Here is a 19,854-nt window from a genome sequence, read left to right on the forward strand (position 1 = left end):
GGGTTGGTGTTAACTGGTCCACAAAATTCAAATCTAGTAACCACAGATTAGTGTTATTTACTAGTTTTAGAACACAAAGATATTCAAATGGGTATAGTGGGGATTTTTTTTTTTTAAGAACCTAGTTATACAGAAAGAGACCAATAGCTTTTTTTCTAACATGGTATTTGCACAGCTTTCTAGTAGAAGAATCCTTTAAACTTAGATGTTTCTTAAATTTTGAGTTGAGTCCTTAATTTACAGACTGTCCTTACATACAAAGGATGATCCAGTCGAGTAACTTGTGTTCTATAGGCTTCCCTTTCTTCTTCATTATCATCTAGTTGTCCCACCCACCTTTTCTCCCTTTCTACCACAGACCCTGTTGTTGCCTGAGACCATCTTTTTCATCACTGGTCTTTGAGGCTTACCTTACAACAGAACTGCTTGATACTGGCATCTGTATTGACAGACTTAGGGAGGGAGCATGAGGAGGAGCAGGAAACGTAAACACTCTTCCCATGGCCGGATTTTAATTTTGGACTCTGTTCTTGTTTACTATGTGACATTAAGCATATGTCTCTCAGAACCTGGTTACCTTATCTATAAAACTAGGAAACTGCTCATTTGGTATGTCACGTTGTTGTTGGACTCTATTGAGAATGTATGTGAAAACACTTTTGAAAAAATATTATTGTATAATTATGAGGTAGTATTATGGTGGTTACATTCATAGGTATTACTACATTTTTAGTACATTTTTAGTTAAAAATAGATTTTTGTGAATAGTCCTATAATCCCGAGCCCCTTCATTTAACATGTACTTTGTTGGAATAGACTCTAAGTTTAAATCAACTTTTAATGGCCATGCATATACACACACATATTGAAATAATAGCAGAAACTAGGGACTATTATTTTCTTAGCTATCTGTGCTTAACATAATTCCTAACACATAATAGCTGCTCACTAAATTTTTACTGTCTGAATGGTTATATAGTATACACATAATGATAAAGAACTTGTCACCCAAAGGAAAATACTATCTTATACTGATTGCAGTGAATATGGATGTACAGACAAGAATGCTGTTCAGTCTAGAATTATCGTAAGCCATCTTTTAAATTTTATATGTATATTTGCATGTGTTTTCATATTAAGAATATGTTGAGAGTGAGTTATTTTCTGAGGAAATGTAGGATAACAAGATTTTTTTGTATACTTTTCAAGCAATATAATCACTGAGATTTTACCAATTACAGCTAAGAAACTACTTTGCCGTGTTGGAGGATGGGAATTGATGGAGAGATTTATTGTTATTTTCTATTTTAAAGCAAAGGTCATTATCACTTATCTCAATTTATATATTCTTTGAAGGATTATAAATAGACTTGCTTGCCAAGCATTGGCTTCTCCAATGTATGAAGTATATTCTTATTTGAATTGTGTTATGTAAAGGAACTTACTACTGAATTTGTGTAGTACCATCTTCAGACATTTATCTCATTTTATAGTGGTCTTTTATGTTTGGACATAGTACTTTCTTAAATTCTTGTTGGTTGATTTTGTTTTCAATATTTTGATCTTTTTCCAACTCTTTTTCCTGCTTTAAGGATATTTAAATCTCCTAAAGCCTAGTTTTATTATTTTGGGATTTGAGACAAATGTATAGGTCTTATAATACTTTCATCCCAGTTTAAAGCAATGTATTTGTCATGAGTGTGCATGTAGAACTTTATAGAATTTCAGTGGATTTTTCCAACTGCCAAAATTAAATTATTTCAAAATATCAGCTGTTTGAAATTCATCTGTTTTTAAAATAGAGATGATCTGGAATTTGTCCAGAGAACTCATTAGAGTTCTAAATATCACAATGAGATGCCTCCTCCAGTCCTAATCTTTAGACTCTTTAAAGAGAGAAATTAAGGCTGGGCATTTTCTTTGGACATATAGCAGGAACATCGAGAGAATCTTTTTTTTAATAGCCTTTTGTGATTTTTGCCTCTGCTCAAATGTCTGCCAGTCCACTATGGAAAGAGCCACTCTACCAGAGATAATATATGTAGTTAGTCTCTTCAGTGGCAAGCTGGTAATGAAGTTTTATAATTAGTTCTTTTTAATATTAGAGAATTTCAAAAGAAATAATATTGTTTACATTATCTTTTCCAATTTTGACCATGACTCATACGTTTTACGTCATTATCCTAAATATATGTACACACACACACACACACACACACACATTTACATAATATCAAAGTATGATGTACTCTAATCCTGTCCTGGCCTATTCCAATTTTTTTTTAAATGCTGTTTGTAACCCACTAAATTGATTTTTCAATTTGTCAATAAGTGGTGACTTGAATTTTGAAAAACTTTTTTAAATAAGTATTTTATCCATAGGTCAAAATCTGTTTCTAGTATAAATGTCTCACCTGACTTTCAAAACTATTTTAATGACCTGGAAACATTCTATTTTTGTACTTATTACTTGTTTTCCTACATAAATTATATAATGTAAAATGAAAGAAATGGTTACTTTAGATGTTAACCCAGATATGTTTTAAGAGTATTCAGCCTTGCTATAAACTTTATAGTAGTTGACTGTAGCCAGCATGACACAGTGAATGTAATTATGCTGTAGGTCTTTAAGAGGTAAATCAGGCTTTGAGCATAGTTTAAACCTTAGTCTGACATTAAAATTAATACAAAATCTATAGTGATTATAAGTAATTCTGAAATTAAATTGAAATCACAAGAGATACATAAAATGTTTTAGAAATAGTGAAGGGATTAAGAAAAAATAGATCTTTGGTTCTTTATAGTAATAAATCTAGATTTTGAAAATGGTGAAGGGATTAAGAAAAAATAGATCTTTGGTTCTTTATAGTAATAAATCTAGATTTTGGTTTTAAATTAGCAGCTACCTTTAAAAATTTTTTTTCTAAAAGTGTTGTATTATTGAAGAAGATAGTATTTGTGTTTTTCCTTGTGACGTTAATGTCTACTAGTTTGTAATATCCTGTCCTAAGATGATTGTAATATGTTGGTTTTCTTTGAATTTGATTATAGACTTGAAAAATTTCTTAAAATTACATTTACAGAACACTTTACGTTGATCACTGTGTGTGTGTGTGTATGTATATATATCTACATATATATATCTACATATATATATCTACATATATATACATGTAGATATATATACATATACCCATAAATGCTCACATGCATATTTATATTTATCCTTGTCATATTATGATGTAGAGGCAAGGCAGGTGGTAGATAATAATTGAACCAGATCTAGTTCCCAGAAATATTAGCTCCTGGTGTTGTTTCTAATGGTTTTAATTGAAGTTATGCTTTTTTTAGTTTACCAAGTATTTTAGTCAAGTATTTTGAGTTTACCAACTATTTTTAAGTCTTTAATATGAAGAATGTTAATTGAAGCTTTTAAAATGTGGGTACCATATTTATTTCACCACCATTCAGATGAGATAGGAAAGATGGACTTCTAAGGGAGACATACAGATGGCAAATAAGCATATGAAAAGAAATACAGAATTAAAGCTACAATGAGATACCACTACATACTTATTGGAATGGCCAAAATCCAGAACACTGACACCTTTGTGGATCGGCAGGAACTCTTAATTCATTGCTGGTGGGAATGCACAGTGGTACAGCCACTTTTGAAAACAATTCGATGATTTCTTACAAAGCAGTAGTCTTACCATATGATCTAGCAGTCACATTCCTTGATATTTATCTAAGGGAGTTAAAAACATGTCTACACAAAAAACCTGCACAAGTTTGCGTATAGTATTTTATATGGCCAAAACTTAGAAGTAACCAGGATATCCTAAATGGATAAATAAATTGTGATGCATTCATACAACAGAATATTATTTGGGGCTAAAAAGAAATGAACTATCAAGCCATGGAGAAACCTTAAATACATATTACAAAATGAAGGAAACCAATCTGAAAAGGCTTCATACTGTCTGATTTCACCTACATGACCATTAGGGTAAAGGCAAAACTGTGAAGACGGTAAAACGATCAGTTGTTTCCAGGAGTTAAAGAGGAGAGAGGAATGAATACGCATAACATGGAAGATTTTTAGGGCAGTGAAAATACTCTGTGTGATACTTTAATGACGGATACATGTCATTATGTTTCTAAACCTATTAGAATGTACCACACCAAAATGAACCCTAAGGTTATCTATGGACTCTGGGTGATTTTCATGTATTAATGTAGTTGTAATATATAACTCTGGTGGGGAAATTATTAAAGGGGGAAGCATGCATGTGTGGAAGCGGGGCTTTATGGGAAACCTCAATACCTTCTTGCCTTTGCTGTGAACCTAGAACTCCTCTTAAAAATAAAGTCTTAAAAAAAACAAAGGAGAACCTGTCAATGTATTGTAAGTATCCTTAGCTTATCCAAACATTAGGGTATAGGGAAAAGAAAAGAAACTTCATTAGCATACTGTCAAGACAAGCCTAGATCAGAAAAGAATTTGCACAAAGCTCACCCAATTTGTCCTTGGGTTAAAAAGAGGTGGTACAATGGAATATTACTCAGCCATAAGAAGAGATGAAATACTACCATTTGCGACAACATGGGTGGACCTCAAGATAATCATGCTAAGCAAAATAAACTAGACTGAAAAAGTTGAAAATCACATAATATCACTTATATGTGGGATATAAACCTAAAAGCAACAAACGAACAGGACAAACAAACAGAGACTCATGGACATGGACTATAGACTAGGGGTTACCAGAAGGTAGTGAGTGGGGGAAGAAGGGAGGTAGATGGGGTAAAGAAGGTCAAAAATGTGGTGACAGAAAGAAATCTAACTAGGGGAGGTGAACATACAGTCTAAATATATATATGCCTTACTGTTAAACCGTACAGCTGAAACTTACAGATTTCGTTAACTGATGTCGCCATTAAATAAATAAATATAGTAGTAAGGGAGTTTTTGGTGATGACAGTTGTTTTATATTGTGTGCCATTTTTCCTGTATCCCATGCATTCTTAATTTACTATCATTTTTTTGTAGAGTATATATTCTAGTACAGCCTTTCTCAACTGGAGTCCAGTGACAAAAGTAAGAACTGTGGAAAATAATTTAAGTGAATATTTTTTCAGCTCTTCCAAGGATCTGGTGCATGGTTAGAGCCATTAGGGATGCATGAGAGAAAAAGTTAATTCATTTTGAAGAGAGAATGTTTTAGTGCCATTAGGCGTAATTCTGTTGTGAAATCCCCCGGATAAGTAGGGCTACTCTAGTGAATTCTTTAAAAATATACCTGGATAGTAAATTTTTGAGATCTTGCATATCTAAAAATAACTTTATCTTATGTAATTGATAGTTCGGCTGGGTATAGAATCCTAAATTGGAAGTCATTTTACTTCCAATTTTCAAGGCATTGTTTATATTTTTATCCTGATTCCACTATTATTGTTAGTGTCAGTAGCTTATCATATTTCTGATCTAGAGGAACTCGGTGCTATGAATTATACACAAAATTCTTTGGTATATATACGGTTCGTTCTCAGTTTTTACCACTGCTGGTTTGTGTTTTGACTTTCTTGGATCTGTAAGTCAGTGACTACATGCTTATCTTATGCTTGCCAGTGTCAAATTTTATGTTGTTGATGTACCCTGTCCTCTATACATACTTATGGGATATATACTCAAACTCATTTTATGATTTTTTTAAAGCACCTGTTTTCTGTAATTTTAGTTGAGTTTTAGGAAGAAATACAGTAGGTCATTGTCTTCATTGTGCTATTTTAATCTGGAACCTACCTAGATTTTACATGTTATCCAATTTGATTCTTATAACAATCCCATAATATTGGTAATATTATTAGTATTTTATAGATAAGGAAACATAGACCCAGAGAAATCAAGTTAATTGCTCAACTGCATCAGCTAAGATAGAACTAGGATTTGAACCTAGGCAGTTGAATTTCAAATCCTGCTTAACCATTATACTATAATGCCTTTTGTGTTATTATGTTCTTTATGCCTTGAGAGGCAAGCACCATTGCATGAATTAATTATAGTTATTTCTCTATTGTCTATAATTAATGCTAATTTATATTTCATGACATGGCGATAAGCAAAAAAAAAAAATATTTGTGAGTATCAACCATAAACTTATTTTTATCACTAATTGATTTTAAAATGCCTTTTCCCAAGAAAGAATATGTTATTTACAGGAAAGTGAGTGCTTGTTTTTAAGCGTCCTTTCTATTAAAGCTTGTATATACTGTTGTGTGTGAGTGGAGAATCAGCCTTGAAGTGTATGTATAATGAAGAAGGAAACTGAGATCTTATATTAAAGTACTTATAAAAATGAACTATTAAGTCAGTTGTAACTGAATTAGTTGCTGTCCAGCTAAGTGGGTGTATTTCCAGATTGAAAGTAAGAACTGTGGTGAGGGAAAAAATCAATCTAAGATATGTAAAGAAAACAACTGACTAAAACTTTTAAACTTTAATTAAGGTAGAGTAAGATAAATGGATTTCAATATAACTAGGAAATAATTTTTGGAATCTTAAGATTGGATGTGAAGAGATAACATAGTTAGCATTTTGGCTACAGGTATTTCCTGTTAGATTTAATAATGTGGGATCATACCAGTCACTTAGTTTTAATCTAGTAAAGAAAGAGATTTCCATTTGTTACTATGATAATAAAGGTACATTTTTTGAATAGGAAAATTGTATGTGGAAAATACTCATTGGTAGATTATATATTGTGAAAGGTTTAAATGTAATGAACTGTAGCAGTTCATATTTGTTTCAAAGGAACATGTATTGGAGCATATAGCATAATTATAGTGTCTTTTTATGCTTCTCTGTTGATTGATTTGAATTAACCCTGTCTTAATGACTCATATATCCCTTAGTAGAGGTAAAACGTAAATGTTTGCTTTCAGCTGTAGCTGTTTGAATCCATTAAAATTGTACTTGTAAGAATATCTTTTCTTATGAATTTTTAATCATGGCTGAGGCAAGCAGTAGATTAGATATAAATCTAGAGGCTTCAGGAAAGATAAACAATGTTATGTTTATATCCATTTTTGAAGTAAGCAAAAACTGGAAAGAATCAGAGGAGGTGGGTAGTGTGGCAGATCTACAAAAACAGATATGAGAAAAGGATCGCATTTTTGAGGAAAGAAGAGAAACTGATTTTATTACTTCATCCTGAATCTGTATTGATCTTGCTTTGTTTTCTTAAAGCAGCAGTTCAGTGTGGGGCGTTACTAGATGGTAAAACATTAGTGGAATAGCCTTTCTTGTTTATCAGTTCATTTAAAAAAAAAAAAAACCAGCAGCATGGCTTAATGCCGTCTCTGTCAGTGTCTTTCTCTGTTTATTGCTGATTTGACAGTCTCTGGTCCTCCTTTGCTGTTAATGTGTGTGTCCTTTGTTTGTGCTGGTGGGTTTTGCTACATTTGGATGTGAAAAAAAAGCCTGTCTTTGCCATACTGGTCTAATTAGCCTTCTGGGTGAGCATATATATTAAATAGACCTTCTAAGCCATGAAAGAAGAGAGCTCACAACGTAGATTTTCTTCCTGTACTGTGGTTTCGTCTGTTTTATTTCCTTCACGAATTGATGGCCGAAAGCTTGTCCGGAATGCTTCATTTGGAGGATATAATGAACTTTCTCCTTCGTTGCCAGGTTTGTTTGTTCAGTTTTACATTCTTTCTTAATTACTTGCAGTTTTCATTAAAATTAAGTAGGCATTTTAACATCTTAAAACTGCTTTAGTTTAAACAAAATTCTATATGAAAGGTTAGGTTTTAATAACTGCCACAGTCTCTTAAGCTCAAACTAGAGAACTAATGATTCAGTAAAGTATGATTCTTAAGTGCGTATGTGTTTTAATTATAAAAATAAGTAGTATGACCCTTTGATAAAATTAAAGCCTTTTCTGGACTGGAGATAACTGTAAAATTCTATAAATTAATTACTCTGGGATATTTTTGCAAATGAAGCCCAGATAGTTAATATTGATGTTCATTTAACTGTTTTCTGAAGAATAGTAACTATATTAAAATTGAAATTTAGTTTAAGCTTTAATAGCTCAAGTCCTGCCTAAAATGAAGTTTTCTGATTAAGTATAATTTCCAAAATGTCTTACTACTTGTTGTTAGATGTGTTTGTGTATGATTAGTTTTTGCTAAAAAAGTTATGTTATTTTTCGAGTACTATTAAATAAAATTAGGTATTTGACAGCTATGTTTTAGGCATTTAGTAATTGGTCAATGAGAGATAGATATAAATTGATCTTTTATTGTCTGAAAAGATTTATCGTAACAAATATTTGGACATAATTTAAAATATAAACGATCTTTTCAAAATTTTAAACTGCTACATAATTACATCTACTCTTATTTTAAGGTTACATTTTTCTTTTTAAATAAAAGTAGTCTTTTAATATTCATGGCAAATAAATATCAACTGAAAGTGGTGCTTTTAACTGTTTACATATTTTTCTGACACTTATATTTTGTTAAATTTTAATTATATTTTCTATTTTCACATTAACCTTTATTCTGGGCTTTCTTGTGAATATCCATACTGATGATGTGTGTGCATTGTTTTGTGATAGTGAAACATCTTATAGAAGAAGGTGTTACCTGGGCAATTAAATAATTTTTTTTTAAGTTCATTAACTTCATTTTCTTTTTTAACTGTGTTTCTGAGAAGAATTGGAAACCATAATCCTTAATGGTTGCCTAAGCTTTAAAAAGCACTCAAATCCATTTTTAGTCTTTTTAGTGTAGCATGGTTACGATTATGCTTCTTTCTTTTGTTCTCAAAATGGTATAAATTTTAGTATTTGTCTTTTTTCAGGAGTGGCTTTTAAAATACAATATCTTGAAATTTTTAAATACTGTTAAATATTGCTTTTACAGTGTGACTTGCATTTCTGTATTTGTCTGTCTCCTTTTTTGTAAATCAGCAAGCTCACTAGCATGTTTGCTCATCTTCATGCCTGAGTCTATTGAATAATAAAGAGTAATCATATAAGCCAAATAAAAAATAGAGAACGTTACTTCTTAAAAGTTTGATACTTACTTAATTAGGTGAGGCAGAATTGTCAGTTTATCTTGTCAAAGAATACATTGATCAGTTTGGGAAAGTAAATGGTTAGCTTTGTTTTCTAATTCTCAAAATAGAGAAAATCATATTTATAGAGATGTTTCCACATTCTAATTAATATAAACAATTATATTATAACCAGGCATGATCAAAGGCTCTTTAAATGTGTTTAATTGCATCAGCTAAGAAGTAGGATGGAATAAAGTACTTGAAGTTGCTTTTCATGTATTTTTTTAAGGTAAAAGTAAAAGATAATTTCTTCTTGGTCATTTCACTGTACCAAAAAAAAAATTTTAGGTGCATTTGTTTTTATCTAACATCATTAGAGAAGGAGAGGTTCTACATTAATGCTATTTAAAGATAACTTGGTCCATCTGCTTTAGGCACAATACTTTTTTTTCCTTAGGAAATTTTTTTTTTTTTGTCCCTTCTACCTTAAGAAATATATTGATATGGGCTTTTTTTTTTTTTTTTTATCATGGTCTATAATATAGAAATAGTGCCCCCTGCTGAAGTAGTCATAGTGATACCATAGTACAATCTTTTTTTTTTTTTTTCTCAGTTTTTGTTTATTATCTATATCTGCTGAGGGATGGGGTGGAGGGTGGGTCTTAAGGGATATTGACAGTTTCCTATTTCTTGATTTGGGTGGTAGTTATGCAGATGTTAACTGTATACATTAAATTACACATTTATGTTTTGTGCACTTTTCTGAGGATGTGCTGTATTTCACATATATAAAAACCTTACAAGAAAAAGTAGAGTCCATTTTTATTTTTAGATCAATTTATCAAATTTTTGTATTTGAAAGGACGAGTAAGGATTAGACCTTACTTTTGAGGAACTCATAGTCAAGTATAGAACATTTACATGAAAACAAATAATTGAAGTATATTATGATAAAGTAGTACAAATATGTATGAAGTGCTGTGTGTCACAGAGAAAGGGATAGCTAACTATGCCTACAAATCAAAGCAAGGCCTCCCAGAATATGTGGCCTTGGGTCTTGAGAGACACATTGGCATTCTAGAAAGCGCATGAATTTCAAAGTTAGACCTAAGTTTTAATCAGCTCTGATACTGTCACTTATTAACATTAGTCAAGTTACATAATGTCTGTGAGCCCCAATTTTTTCAATTATATAAAATATAGTTAATATTTGTTTTTTTTATGGCATCATTTTAAAGTTTAGAAAATAAATACAGCATCTAGCATAGTATCTTATGACAGGTGTTCCTACAAATGGATATTGGTTGCTTTATTGCTCTTTTCATTAATGTTAGTGGTAATTACCACTATAATTATCATCATTGTTGATGAATGAATCAGAATTAGCCAGGTAGAGAATAGATTAAAAGGATATAGACTGAGAAAGAATATCAAAGCAGGACAGGTCTAATAAACTGAAAGAATAGAAAAAGATATCTGAATTTTTATTTATTTTTTATCGAAGCATTATTTACATGTAGTAGTTAAGTGCACAGCTTTTTGAATATTTTATTACATATAGAAATGTCAGTTCCTCTTTCAACAAAGGCAAACCACTGTTCCCACCTCTTACACCGTAGATTAGGTCTGCTGGTTCCTGAATTTTAAATAAATGGAATCATTCAGTATGTGCTCATTTTGATGGGGAGATGTGGCTTCTTTCACTTAATGCTATGTTGATTTGTGTAGTATTAATTGGTGGTGTTTCATTGCTCTGTAACATTCTATTGTGTAAATAAACTACGATATGTTAATTTATTCTACCATTAATAGCCTTTAAAATTGGCTGCAAATTTGGGCTATTATGGATAAAGCTGCTATAAACATTTCTTGTATCTGTCATTTCTGTTGAGTATGTCTAGAATCAGAATTGCTGTGTGTTTGAATATGCATACATTCAGCTTTAGTAGATACTGTCAAATAGTTTTACAAAGTGGTTATGCCTCTTTATACTCCCCCCAGAAGTAAATAGAGTTCTAGTTACTCCACATTCTCACCTGTAATTGGATGGTGTTAGTCCTTTTAATTTATCCATTTTGATGGGGAGGTAGGTTCGAATCTCATTGTGGTAGTGGGGAGGATAGTAGGAAAAGAATTTACTACCCAATCACTAACAGACAAACTTGGTGAAAAGTCATGGTCTGAAACTATTTTGCAGTATTAATAATGGTGAATAATGTGTTTTAGGCTTCAGGATTTTGTCTATAAGTATCACATTTTTAAAATAAAGGAGTAATTTCAAAGTAATTTTGAATCTCCATTCATGACTGTAAATAAAAGCATAAGAAATATTTTGGCAAAGCCCTTTGGCTTCTAATAAATGTACTTTCATGACTGACTTTAAGGTAAAGATTATTTTGCAGAAACCGCCTTTAACCATTCTAAAGAAAGGAGTCCCTAGTGTGACACTTTTTGCTTTGCTTACCTTAGAATTACCCTTGAAAATTTAGTGTACAAAATGGCAATGTTTTCTTTTTAATGCTTTGGAACATTTTATGTATTCTTTGCACTATATGGTGGTAATCTACTTATTTGTCCTTAGTTAAAATTCAAAAGTATTTGACCAGACTTAGAAAGCATTTTGCTCTATTCCTCTATAATTTTAAATAACTTGGAAGTCGTTAGGGCCAGAAATAATGATTTGATTTGCAAGTTTGAGGTATAGAGAATCTTTTAAAAACATGATTCGTTTATTGAGTTTGACAGATAATACACAATTTTATGAATGTTCTTTTCCAACACTTGACACTTTCTACAAGACATTTGCATGTTTAAAAAAAGTCTATTCAAATTTACAACTCTTTTTGTTTTAATTTACTGTTCTGCTTTTAAAATGATATGTGAATGTAGACATAGTAGTGATTTTCTTAATCTAATAAGTGGATTTCTTAATCCAATAAATTGGTTTAGATTCAGCTGAAACAAAGACCTCACTTGAGAAATTGAAGTAAAAGTCTGTTTTTGTGAGAATAAAAGAAGGTATCACTTTATTTACAGTATATACTCTTAGAAAAATCTTTGTTCTTTTGTACATATATTTAGAAGATCTTTGAAGTAATTTATATTTAGTTTATTAGTATTGAGAATTACTTGCTACAAAATGTTTATTATTCTGAATACGTATTTTAGATTTTTTTAGTACTGAAGTCTAAATTTTTTAATTTTATTAAATTTGTTGAAGTGACATTGGTTAATAAAATTATATAGATTTCAATTCTATACAATTGTTATAGAATTATTCAATTCTATAACACATCACCTATATATTGCATTGTGTGTTCACCATCAAAATCAAATCTCCTCCTTTCACCATATGTTTGACCCCCTTTACCCTTTCCTACCCCACCCCTTATCCTCCTTACCTTCTGGTAATCACCATACTATTGTCGACGTCTGTGAGGTTTTGTTTGTTGCTTTCAATTTTATATCCCACATATGAATGAAATCATGTGGTTCTTGGTTTTTTCCATTTTTTTCGCTAGCATGATATTCTCAAGCTCTATCTATGTTGTCCAAAATGACAATATTTCATCTTTTCTTATGACTGAGTAGTATTCCATTTTATATATGTGCCACATGCTTTTTTCCAGTCATCTATTTAAGGGCACTTAAGTTGTTGCCATGTCTTGGCCACTGTGAATAATACCGCAGTGAACCTAGGGGTATATATATTTTTACGGATAAATGTTTTCAAATTGTTCTGGTAGATACCCAGAAGAGGGGTTGCTGGGTCATATGATAACACTATTTAATTTTTTGAGAAACTTCTATACTGTTTTTTATAGTGGTTATACCCATTTACATTTCTACCAGCAGTACATGAGGGTTCCTTTTTCTTCACTTGTTAAATATTATTATATTTCTCATTGATCATAGCCATTCTAACAGGTGTGAGGTAGTATCTCATTGTGGTTTTGATCTGCATTTCCCTAATAGCTAGTGAAGTTGAGCATATTTTCATATACCTATTGGCCATTTGAATGTCTTCTTGGGAGAAGTGTCTGTTCAGGTCCCCTGCCCACTTCTTAATTGGACCATTTGTTTCTTTTTGTTATTGAGTTATATGTGTTCTTTATATATGTGTTCTTTTTGTTGTTGAGTTATATGTGTTGAGTTATATGTGTTCTTTATATATGTGGATATTAACCTCTTAATGGAGGTATTGTTTGTACCTCCTGTTTGATCAGTTGCCTTTTTGTTTTGTTGATGATTTCTTTTCCTGTGGAGAAGCTTTATTAAATCCTCTCTTAAGACCAATGTCCATAGGTGCCTATATTTTCTTCTGTGTATTTAATTGTTTCGGATCTTATTTTAGATTTTTATATTGAATTCTGTAACTTTGTTTTACACTAAAGTTTCAAATTCTGGTAAGTTTTCATTTAAAAATTACATGTTGCATTTATGAAACATTTTTTTGTTTTTTTGTTTTTTTTGTTTTTAACCCCTAGTATTGGGATTGAGTGATCCTTCTGACCAGAAAAGGAAAAAAAAAAAAAAAAAAAAAAAGATTTCTTTTTTATATTATAGAAAAAAATTCAATATACTCTCTGGATTAGGAAAGTGGAATGATTTATTTTGAGCTACTATAAACCAAATACAGAATAAATAGTGTCATTGATATGCTAGAAATTATTTTTAATGCTTCAAGCACTGATATTGCTGGTAGTTTTTAAGTGCTACTTTAGGAATATTTGTATATATTTTATACTCAAAACAAATAATTTTAAGGGAGAGTTACTTGCCCTCAAAAGTAGAAAGAACTTTATTAAAACAAGTGCTGTCCCTGCCTGCCACATAAATCTCGGTATTAACATTTCTTTAATTACCCTTAAAACATTAATTTGTCAACTGCTTTTGGCACAGTACTATATTACTGTGTTACAGAATTGCGAGGATGCATGCATGTTTATCCCATTGTACTCATGTATTTTAGATTTATTCCTTTAGACTTTGTATAGCAATAGTCAATGACAATGATAATATTAAGAGGCAATATTAGTTGGATTTACACTACGTTGTAGCATACTGTACTAGGCACTTTGTTTGCATTTTAATTGAATTCTCACAAGAAGAACCTTATTAGATTTTTTAAGTCTTTCTCAATCCAGATTTATTTCCCTAGTCTTTTTTTATCACCACTTCTGGAATTGTTTTCCAGTTTGGCAGGAGATGTGAAAAGTATTCTGGGTTGGTTCTATCAGTTAGGATCCTGTTAGAAAACATTAAAGTAAAACCTCCATGAGGCCTGAATTCATGCCACGTGCTCTAGAAGCAGAGAAAAGGGGTTCAGGGAAAGACTTCATTGCCTCTGTAAGTCTTAATTTATTCTAAAGAATTATTATATTAAAGATAACCCCTTAGAAGTGTTTAAACTTACAATAATTTAAAATTATGTTCAATCTAAATTTCTCATACTGATATACAGCAAATATAATGTGTATTTGATATTGAATGATATATGCATTCATTTTTAATGCTTATATATACTTTTAAATCCCTACATGTGCTCAAAAATAATAATACTGACATTAACCATGTTTTTAAAGGTTTTGAAAGAGGAAAAGAAGACATTTCTCAAACTAAAGATGAATCTTCACTTTCTATGTCAAAGAGCAAGGTAAGCATATTGTTGTCCCTAAATATATGATTATTGCATTTTTCTAATAATTATGATCAGGGGACTAACACCGACTGAAATACTATCAGATTTTTGAGATGTTTTTATGTTCGTATATCTAAACCATGTGGTGTGTATGAAAGAAGGAAAGTTCCACTGGGGCCAATTCAGGCACTGTTGTTTACTTGGAAATATAGACTATTGGTAACAAGTGTCCTCTCTCTAGAGTTATATTGTTTCTGGTGTATCTCCTACAGCAGTACCAGTTCCATTAAGAGAAATCCTCAAGGTTCATGGCTTTTAAAAAATTCTTAAGTGTTTTGGGTTCATTTGAATCACAATCAAAAAATATACATTTTACCAGTTAAAGGCCAAAGATCTCTCACAGTAATAACCTGCAATTGAAAGACATTTTCTTAGAATAAGACATATTTTCCTAAATTAGTAATTCTCAAACTGAGATACTAATGCATATTTTTAGGTCTGTTGAGAATTTTTTTAGAGTACCTATATATGAGGAACAAATTTGAGGGACACTGTATGATATATCAGTTTTACTATGGGTTTGTAATTCTCACTAGATTTCCATAATTTGTCAAGGTATTTGACTTTTGACTGTTACTTCTGGTCAGATTTAATAGCAGGAGAAACTTTTATGTTTATGGAATCAAACAGTGACTTGGTAAGGAAACCCATTTCTTAAGCTAGTAAATTCTCTGCTGTTCTCAGCAATAGGCTTTGCCTTTAAAACTCTAAATTTTTTTGTTCCTCTTATTGGAGTGATTAAGATGATTCCATGATAATGTTTTAATATATAATTTCGAACAAATTTCATTTGCACTTTTCATTACATAAAGGTCCATCTAGAATATGTGTAAAAGTACTCAGCATGAAAGTTTAATAGTACCTTGTATATACATAACATATACATGAGAAATGCCTTGATCATTTTATATGAGATATGTAATTAAAGAAAATTAAAGAGAAAATAATGATTGTGGGTCTGTCCTGGCTAGAAATACAATGAAATTTATGGCATTTAAAAAACCTATTTTCAAGCAGTTAACACCAGAATCAATGAATGCATGGTGTAATAGTTTATTTACTCAGAAGCCAAAACCTTAAACCCCAGAGTTACGTACCTTGCCACCTTTAAGCAATCTGAAAAGAAAATTTACATACCTTAGTGAAGCAGTATGCATTGATGAAAAAAACAAGCATCGTCTTTAGAGCTGTGCTTTTGAGTACAATAGCACCTAGTTGTACATGACTCTTTAAATTTAAATTAATTAAGATTAAATAAAATTAGAAATTCAGGCACTCAGTTACACTAGCCACATCTCAGGTGCTCAGTAGCCACATATAGTGGCTACCACATTGGACTACTCATACTTAGAACATTTCTGTCATTTAGAAGTTCTGCTGGACAACAGTGTTTTAGTCAAAAAAAAAAAAAATGTGTGTGAATCTTGACCCTCATATATTACTTGTGATTTCTTAGATGCTAATTACAATAATATTAATAGCTACTTTGTATTAAGAGCTTGCTATGTGTCACTTTAACTCTCACAACAGTACTAGAAGACAGATATTATTGGCCCCATTTTATAACTGAACAAACTGAAGCTTAGAGAAATTAAGTAACTCTCTAAGGGTCAAAGTGGTAGAGCTAGAATTCATAGTGGCTTCAGTTTTTTTTTTTATCTGCACACAGGAGATAAGATCTGCCTCCCACATTGTGAAGCTACAAGTGCCTGATAATGACTTGGTTAATAATGAGTATTAAGAATTCATTTCTTCCTTTAAATAAAGAATTACAGTGAAAAAGTGGGATTCTTAACGTGGTTATTATTTGGTAGAAGTAAAATTGTACTCATCTTGCTATTTTCCAAGAGCTGAAACTTACTGATTTTATCTTAACTTAGATTTATTCTTGTTTGGTTCTGTTAGCTTAAGAGATGAGTAGTTACTAGTTGGTTCTTAAATATTTTAACATATAACCCCCTCTATTGTTTTTCAGAACAGTCCTAAAATTTACACATTTATCATTAAACCTCATTCTCATGGAATTCTGAAGATTTTATTCTTTCCTAAGTAACTTTGAGAAACAAAATTTTGTTATTTCTTCTATAATTGATCTACATAACTAGACTATCAAATAATTTTAACCTTTTAAAAACTTGATGTAAAAAGTATCAATACTGTCATTTTGGTCATAGGATTTGGGATTAAATGTTATTTCTTGATGTGCATAATTGAGACCAATAAGCACAATAGAATGCACCCTTTTTACCACCCCCCCCCAACCTTTCAAAAATAAATGCAGTTCCTGCTTCTCACGTCTCCCGTAAATGAGTAAATTGGATAAGTCAGTTAATCAAACCATCCCATCTTCTTGTTAGCATGTTTAATGAATTTTTAATTTTCCATCTCAGTAAAAGAAAATGGAGAATTAATAATGTATCTAGTAGGATAAAAGGAATCCTACCACAGGGATAAGGGGGTTCTGAGCCCAGATTTGACTTGATTTTTCAGCCATCAATCTGCTTGCCTGTAGGTTTGCTAAGTTGGCTATCATTTGCTGTAAAAAAGATATTTGCTGGGTATTTAAAAAAACCTTTCCAAATCAAAATGTATGATATGCTCATGGAACCTTATCATTATTGTTATTTCTTGTATCTGCAGTATTTTATAGTTTTCAAAGCATGTTGAAAATATCGTTAATCTTTAATGTTCCATTGATCTAAAAATCTGGTTTTTGACAGCACTTTAATTCTAAAGGTTAGTCACAGACCTGAAACACCATGTATATTAAGTACTCCATCAAACATACCATCCACACTACTTCATTTAACCCTCATAGCAACCCTATGAGTTAGTAGGAGTATCCTCATTTTACAAATGAGGAAGCTAGGACTGAAAGAGATTTAATATTTACTAGAGTTACCCAAACCGTAAGGAGACAATAGTGTATAACATGCTGAGCATTATAAGGCTATTTAGCTAAGAGACTAGCAATATTATACATTAAATCCTGTGGTCATCATTAAGATAGTGGTTACTAAGGTTATAAAAGAAGGAAAACAGTGAAATATTTCCAACAAAAATAGTTTATGATTTTTGGTATTTAGAAGTTAACCTGCTGATTCAGAAAACTCAGGTAGTAATGTATTAAAAAGACTGTAGAACTTGGTTACTGGATCATTTTTTTTCAGTACTAGCTACCCAACATGCCAATAATTTCTTAAAGTACATGTGCACTAATTTATTAAGCTTCTGGTCTGCTGGTTCCTTATATACTGGAATCTTTTAGGAATTACCAAGCCAGATCTTGTCATGTCAGAGAAACAGATTTTGTTGTTCATGAAGATGAGTCTTAAATTCGAGTCTGAGATTATGAATAGTTTTAAAAGGTGACAAATTGATATATTGAGATGGTGAGAGCACGAGATGGAATTAGCTAGACCAAGTACAAATCCCATCACATCCACTTAACTAGCTCTGTGACTTTGGAAAGTTATTTAATCTGTCGGCTTTAATTTCCTCATTAGCAAAAGGGGGATACTACTGTCTCATAGGGTTGCTTTGAGGATTAAATGAGGTAGGGCACATAAAGTGTTTAGCATCGTACTTGGTGAAGAGTAAACAGCTATTAATTTTCATTAATGTTTAAGCTAATACTATTAGTATTTTTCTTTGAACAGTATTTAAGGAGTATATTATAACACAAATTTTTCTATTAAACGGTGAGAAATAGAAACTATCATATTCTTATGACAGTAGCTGTGACATAATTGGGTTCCCATGGGCAAGAGGAAGAAAAATTGGCTTGAGAAATCTGGCTTGAGAAATTTCATGGAATTGTTTTGTTATCACAATATTTACCATTGTCATAAAAGTAAGCAATGTAATGCTTCAAGTCCAGTTCTCAAAGGAGTAACTTTAAAAATTTTTAACTAAGTTAATCCCTACCTTTTGCATTGAGCACAATTTGCCTTTTCCTTCTATTACAGCCAGTTATTACTATCACCATGATAACCCATATTTTTTACCAAGTAGCAGGGAGATTATTAAGAGAGATGAGAAAAATCAGGTGCAAATGCTAGTTTTATTTTCATTTTATTAATTCATCGGATACTTACTGAGTCCTTTCTTTTCTCCAGGTGAGAACTGGGTATCATTGGTAAATGAACATGGCCCCTGCCTGCACTCCAGGAATCTTAAAACTGAGTGAAAGAGTTTATGCCCAGAGTTTTTTTTTTTTTTTTTTATCCTTGATCACATGTAATGATATTATATAGATCTGATCATTCATCATTTGAAAGTCACCATATGGATCAAGCCCCATATACTTTCTTGGCACTAGCAGTAATACTAAGAACTTCACCTTCTTTTGTGTCTAACAATAGATAACAATGAAAATCATGGGACAATTAAGGAGCATGTTTAAGTTTATTGTTTTAGGATTTGTAGAAACAGCTTTTAGTTTTATGCTTCCAGAAAGAATGTAGTCTCCTTAAAAGAGTGCTAGATTGGGAGACCCAGGTTCTGGTCCTTGCTATGTTATTGATTGTTAGATTAGAAAAGCAGCCTCCCTAAGCTTCTCTTTCACAATTTGTAAAATGGAGATAAAACTACTTGTTCTGCTTACTTTTCATGGCTCTTATGAAGATCAAATGAAAATACTAATTACAAACAGTCTGGAAACAAGTTTAAGACCTTAATAATAATTTAGGGGCACTGACTGGGTAGGTAAAAAGTAGATGCTAGGAATGTTGGTTTTTAAACACCACACAAAATAGATAGAGTGTTTTAATACTAGTTTCTGAATACGTTTATATTTCTTTCCATTTGAGGAATAGCAGCAAACAAGGCAGTGTGTGAAGCAGCCTGCTAGAATGCACATGGTTTGGGTTTGGGGGTGGTTTTTTTTTTTTAGAATATTTCAACTGTTAAAAAATTATATTGCTTTGGATACTTTTGTTTGAAGAATAGTAATTGTATGTTTCTTAGAAATACTCTGGAAAACAGAATGCAAAAATTTCCAAATGGTCTTATTTTACCTCACATTGTAGATTAATTTAATCATTAGCTTTTATTTCTGTGGTTTTGTGGGTTTAATATGGAT

At 31.4% G+C, this 19,854-nt stretch overlaps 1 protein-coding gene across 10 annotated transcripts in view; it reads left to right on the forward strand.

Moving 5' to 3' along the window:
- Positions 1-19,854, forward strand: part of OSBPL8 (oxysterol binding protein like 8) — a 138,866-nt gene that overhangs the window by 80,922 nt on the left and 38,090 nt on the right. For 9 of the 10 annotated variants that reach the window (XM_016138190.2, XM_016138192.2, XM_016138191.2 and 6 more), the window contains one exon: positions 14,656-14,726. In XM_016138190.2, the coding sequence (XP_015993676.1) occupies positions 14,656-14,726 (71 nt within the window). Of the gene's footprint in view, positions 1-7,295; positions 7,694-14,655; positions 14,727-19,854 lie in introns of those variants that run through there. The other variant, XM_016138194.2, reaches the window with a different exon arrangement.

Source organism: Rousettus aegyptiacus, unplaced genomic scaffold (assembly GCF_014176215.1).
Source record: "Rousettus aegyptiacus isolate mRouAeg1 unplaced genomic scaffold, mRouAeg1.p scaffold_m13_p_2, whole genome shotgun sequence".
Lineage (NCBI taxonomy): Eukaryota > Metazoa > Chordata > Mammalia > Chiroptera > Pteropodidae > Rousettus > Rousettus aegyptiacus.